The sequence below is a fragment of the Alnus glutinosa genome, chromosome 5, assembly GCF_958979055.1.
Source record: "Alnus glutinosa chromosome 5, dhAlnGlut1.1, whole genome shotgun sequence".
Taxonomy (NCBI): domain Eukaryota; kingdom Viridiplantae; phylum Streptophyta; class Magnoliopsida; order Fagales; family Betulaceae; genus Alnus; species Alnus glutinosa.
Window position 1 is genome coordinate 26771725 of NC_084890.1, and position 6334 is coordinate 26778058.

The 6334-nt window shown below is 31.4% G+C and overlaps 1 protein-coding gene across 1 annotated transcript; it reads right to left on the minus strand.

Moving 5' to 3' along the window:
* Positions 1–2065: 2065 nt before the first annotated feature.
* On the minus strand, positions 2066–2962 carry LOC133867883 (uncharacterized). The gene has a single exon (XM_062304654.1). It carries the CDS (start codon positions 2919–2921, stop codon positions 2250–2252), a length of 672 nt encoding a protein of 223 aa, XP_062160638.1. The 5' UTR covers positions 2922–2962; the 3' UTR covers positions 2066–2249.
* Between the last annotated feature and the right edge of the window lie 3372 nt (positions 2963–6334).

The window sequence follows — 6334 nt, forward strand, 5'->3', positions numbered from 1 at the left end:
AAAGAGCAGAGACCAAGAGCAGTTGGTTATACGGTAAACAATTATGCTAACATTTGAGGTCTTCCCTGCCCAAATAACATGTTTTTAAAAGTTAGGCACATATGGTTATTGTTGGGTTTTTAATTATTAGCAAATTTGGTGTCAAAACTTAATTGATTTATTCAAGAAAGGAAAGAGCCAAGTAAGGAAGAATATTGCAAAGTATTCATCAAAAAAAGAAAAGAGCCAAGAAAGAAAAAATATTGAAGAATATTCATCAAGAAAAGGAAATAACTAAATGGTGAAAATATTGTTGAATATATTAATCAAGAAATGAAAGATATGTGATGTAGAAAATATGCTACATAATTAATTGTTCCTAATTGGTTCTTATTCTATTCACAAAAAAATCAGGGACATCGTATTTCCAGAGTCTTCCAAAAGAATATCGCAGAATATATATTCGTTTATGGAAAGGACTGATCATGACAAGTATCTTCACAGAATATCTCTTAAGAAGGCAAGTTCTTGTTGAAGGAAATATTCTAGAGACTTTACAACTTAAAAAGTTGATTTTCCCTACAACCTGTCCAGACGCCTAGCTCAAAAAGTCAAAGTCCTATGAATGTCTGAACAGCGCAACAAACACTAAAGTTCGAGAGCAAAGGTTCGGAAGAAGTTTGAACGGCCCAGCAAATGCAAGCCTCTGCATGAAGGTTCGGATACAAATGCGATGACTGCGGACAGTGAAAGTACTTTATGCAACTGTCTGGACATTAGGGTTGCAGGTCTAAACGCACTTCAATGATTTTATGAAGTTTTAGTTGCAAGTCCAGACGCCATCTATGCAAATCCGAGTTTGAATAGAATTAAAATTTATGAAGCCTATTTAAAGAGGCTCATAGGCTGCTTATTTGTAAGGGGAATCTGTATAGAATTCCAGCGTGTTAAGAGAGGATATTTAGGTAGAGATTGTTACATTTGCTAGCCCTCTTAGAGTTTTTATGTTGTGTAATTTAATCAATTGAAGTTTAGCTTAGAGAGTAGCCCTAAGCTAAAAGAGTCCATTGAAGACTCTTTTAGACAGGAGGTCTGATTAGAAAGCGTTCACGTATAGGTACGTGTCAGAGTTAGAGGTACAACTACTGCATCAGGTTATGTAAGTATTACTACCTTGTAACTAACTTTGTCTTTTGAATAATAGATTTCCTGAGTTTGGCTGTCCCGGAGTAATTTTTCTCTTGATAAGAGTTTTCACTTCGTCAATAAAATATTTACCTCTTTTAAATTTCGCATTTAATATTTCGTTGCACAATTGATCACACACACACGTTAATTAGGAGTCTTTATTTTTCAGTTATCAACAAATGGTACTGACTTGTCAAATAGATTAAACCTTAGGGAGATAAACTAAAATTTGAAAAAAAAAAAAATATAGTAGAAAAAAAAGGGGGGAAAAACTTCACTTATAATCCCTGATCTTTCATTACTTTTAAAATAAAGTACCCAAACTTTAAAATGTGTCAATTTAGAGTATTTATCTTTCAATTTTTATTTATTTATTTTTTTAATTTCAACCATCCGTTTGAAATTTTCATTAAATTCTATCAAAATTTCCAAAATACCCGTGTTTTATTTTTAAAAAAAATTTCAAAGATTCAAGCATGAGTATTTTTGCAAATTCCATTAAATTAATTCTGACCAACACCTAAATCCTTGTAATTTTTTTTTTCCCCTAAAAACAATTAGGAGTATTTTGAGAATTTTAATAGGATTTAACAGAAAATTCTAACAGAGAGTTTAAATTGAAAAAAAAAAAAAATTGAAAAATGGATGCTCTAAATTGATTTTTTTTAAAAAAAAAAAGAATTGGGTACCTTACTTTAAAAATGATGAAAGATAAAATGTTATAAATGAAGTTCTTAAAATAAATAAATAAATAAATATCATATACAATGATCATTTTCCTTTTGACTTATATATTTGAAGCATAAAAGGTAAATTGCTATAAAATGCAGTTAAGTCTGAACATGTGTTACAGTAAAAAAGAGAACGAAATTTTATTTTATAGAGAATGACAGCTCTACTTGCAAAAGTCCAAAGCATTCTACACTAACCATTGAAAGATAATAGCAAAGTAAAAAAGAAAGGACAAGACACAAACAAGAACTACATAAGAAAAAGCCAGCGACTGTTCCTCTAATCCTCTGAAAATCTACTTCTCTGCATATCCCATATATTAGGGAAGATTTTTTTTTTTGTTCTTTTTTCTATTTTAAATTTGGCCTAAAGTTTCTAGTCCCTTGACGACGAATTTGTTTATTAAATCTCTGAATAAACTCTTCAAATCTTCTGTTCAGATCCTCATCAGACATGGTTGAAAACTCATTTTCTTCTACACTTGGTTGTTCATACTTTTCAGTCTCCGACCGCCTTAGAATGTTCTTCTCCTCATCAACCACTCCTCGTTTGGTATTTTCCGACTTACTTGGACGAGGATAAGTTGTTGCATGAATCTTATCCTGCAAATCTTCCTGATGGCTTGGCTTTTCGAAACCAGTTTCTATATATATTACTTTCTTTTCTTGCAAATCATCAACCTCTTTCACGACTTCCAGGGGTTGTGAAACGATGGATGAGGCATTCTTCATCATGTAGCAGTACTCTTCGTAAACATCTTGTTGTGGTTTCGATGAAGAGAAAGCACCAGAGTCAGCGGCAATGATGAGGATGAGAGTGTTGGAAATGAAGAACCAAAACTTGGTGGTGTTGAAGAGAGTGGAAGGAGATAGGTCGAAGATATAAAAAATAGAAATGTAAATAGAAATGGAGAGAAGAAAGGCAAAGAAGGACATGCCCTTGGCCTTTTGAGGATACTCTTTGGAAGATTTGTAGGATTTGATTGAATCTTCCCCTACATAATTTGGTGGAGGTTGGGTCATGTTTGGGCTTAGATTTCTTACTAAGGAAATTTCTTTGGTTATTAAAATTTGAGTTTGGTACGTAGAAGTACTCAATGAAGAGGGTTTATATATATATAGGGTTGATCAGGCCGGGTGGCAAATAATTGAAGCATAGTCAATTACAGATATCCCCTCTACTTTTTTCCCAATTTCCTAATATTTCCTCACCAACCTTTTTTAGTACGTCTGAGAATTGTTTATACTCATTTCACATCGATTGATATAACGTATTTTAAATAGTATTTTGATATAACTTCACTTAAGGGTATCAACCTTTTACTATTTTTAACAGAAAATATCTAAACTTCAAAACGTTTCAATTTAAGGTATCAATTTTTTGAAAAATCTAAATTAGGGATCCTCAGTTAGGATATTTCGTTAAATCCTATCAAAATTTTCAAAATACCTTTGTGTTTTTTTTTTTTTTTTAAAAAAAATAATAATAAAATCAAAGATTTAAGCATGGGTATTTTTGTAAATTTCGTTAAATTTTAACCAACACCTAAATCCTAGCAAATTTTTTTTTCCTCAAAAAAAGATGAGTATTTTGGAAATTTTGATAAGATTAATTTAGGGGAAAATTCTAACGGAGGACTCCTAGTTAAGACTTTCCAAAAAATAGATACTCTAAATTAAGACGTTTTGAAGTTCAAGTACTTTCTGTCAAAATGGGTAAAAGTTTAATACCCTTAAATGAAATTCTGTCTACCTTTTTTTTTAAAAAAATAACTAACATAAAAAATTATTTAAAAAATCTTACATTAAAGGCATAATAAATAAATGTAAAGAGTAATATTTGTCCTCCGGATTGCATGGAAGGTTTGGAAGCAGCCAAAAGAAATCCGGTAGTGGCTCATCTATGGAGCTTAGAGTGGTTGTGTTTGATAGCTATAGAAACCAGAAATTTTAAAGTAAGTCAAATAGCAGTTGCCAAGTCATCACATTAAGACATCATAGTGACACGTGGCAGTCCTGGGTCTATTCAAAATTTTGTGCTGTCATCCAGATACGTACGTCATCTAAGGTTTTTTTTTTCTTCTTCCTAATTAATTATGGATCAATATCTACTCTCAATTCCTAGCCTTGAACATATATATCCACCTAACCTCCTTAAACCCATGTACAGAAATATGGATTATGTACTGTCGTTTAAATTAGTTCTAAAACATGCATGAGTGATTCCACGTATCAAAACCCCAAGTTGTAGCTTTGCCGCTCCACAATGCAAAACACATTTGTTTTGATCCATATATTTGACTGCTTCGATCATCTCTCACAGAAGATCCTCATATATATATATTTTTTATTTTTTTGAGAGAGTGCTTCCTTTTAATATGAGAGGCTTTCTAAAATGATTCTTTAGATACTTGCCACGTGGTGGGCTTACAACCCTTTGATTTTGTTGAGTTATTTTGTATATAGTGGAGATTATTTTCCATGTAATGGGTTTGTATATTTATTATATATGTAGTAGGACGTTTTTTGAGTGGGATAAGTTTTTTTTTTTTTTTCGACAAAGATTTTAATTTTCTGTTTTGAAACTTTTGACGTACTGTTTAAGAACCCACCAAAAATTCACATTGAGACCCAAATGGTACTAGTGAAATATGAGAAATGCTAAACATCCTCTACTCATCCTCCTTCGTCACCTTCTTTTTCTTAAAAAAATTAAATTTTATTATAAAGTTGTCTATGATGTGTCACATAAAGACAACTTTTTAATAAAATTTAACTTTTTTATTATAAAATGATGATAAAGAGATGATGAAAAGATGTGTAGAAGGGCTCGTGAAATATAACAAAGAGTTCCTTACGATTGATTATGGATTAAAAGAAGCTCTCCGGCCTCCAGGTGTACCTTTATCTTTTTCAAAGTCTGCAAAAAGTCGTCCTTCCTGATCTCAGGCAAATAATGATGGGTTTGGGGCCAGCTCATTTGTTAATTAATTAAGCTCTAATTCATGGACTTACACATGTAATGCTCCATATATATTGGGACCCACAAATATTAGTGTCTCAAATTAATTTACTTGGTTTTTACCACGTGTAGGGCTGATCAAAGGAGCATGGCGACAGTAAACATTAACATATGGAATTTCATTTTCATTGTCACGATCTTAACAATGATCATAGAATTATTTGTACTTATAATATTGGGTAATCATTGAATAACTTTATAGTTTTGCTTCCTTTGGGATTTCTTGCAGAACCTTTGCATGGTCGATCTCCTTGACTTTGATCTCCATCTCTTGCGTGATACGTTAAGTTTGTGGGAGATTATTAAACCCATTAATCATATTCACGCAGTAACCAGAGGAACACTCCAAAGACAGCAAGACAAAGGCCTTTTTTGTGTTTTTCGTTAAAGTATAGCTCTGATCCCCAAAGAAGCGCCATGATTTATGGTCTATCTTTTGGATCGATGATCGATGATATTGGTCAATCATGTTTTTTGATTCATTTAGTTAAATGAGTCAAATTTTTAAGCTCTAATTTTTTAATTTTATATTAGGTTTGTAGGTTATATCAAAAATTGTCTGTTACTATGTTGCATGTAAAATTCAAGTTGTGTCAAAATATAAGCATAAGACTATATAGGTTAATCCGGCCTAATCCGAACAATTTATTAAACAAGTCAGATTTTTTAACCCTAACCTTTTAATTTTGTGTTGAATTCGCGGGTCGTGTTAAAAATTAATAGTTCATATATATATATATATATATATATATATATATATATATATATATATATATATATATATATATATATATATGCTTAATGAAATATTAAATGAACTCCCATTATGCCGCAGGATTTTTAGATGGATATTTTGACTTATAATCGCTTAATATATGAGCATCTTGGTTTTAGCTCGAACATTTTCTTAAAACACGACAATTTGTGAAGAATATAATTTTCGACCATATGTACGTCGTTGAAGCAATATATATATATATATATTGAAAAAAATGGTCATGGTGAATACGCGCGGTGAAGAAAACAAAGTAAAATATGTGAAATCAATCATGTGGTTGCATTGATTTATAATAAGCTAGCTCCATGTGGTATTAAAATGTTCTAAGAATTTCGTGTAATATGCAAAAATAATAAAAAGTTCCTTCTATCAACTTAGATCCAAAATCTTGATCGATTTCGTTAGTGTGTCACGTTAGATTTAATTATATAACGACACATGTTACCCATGATAAATGTATAAAAACTATAAATTGAAAAATAGAGAAAAAAAAAAATTGAACTCGCTCGCCATGTAAGCCGAGTTCAACAGTGCTGTTGTGGCTTGGTATCAAATTATGGCCAAAAACACCACCACAAACTGCAAAATGACTCATAACAATCAACCATCAACACAATCTTTGTTGCTGTTTAATTG

Excerpts from the sequence above, each read along its gene's own strand:
- LOC133867883 (XM_062304654.1), bottom strand. The coding sequence starts at position 2,921 with ATGACCCAACCTCCACCAAATTATGTAGGGGAAGATTCAATCAAATCC.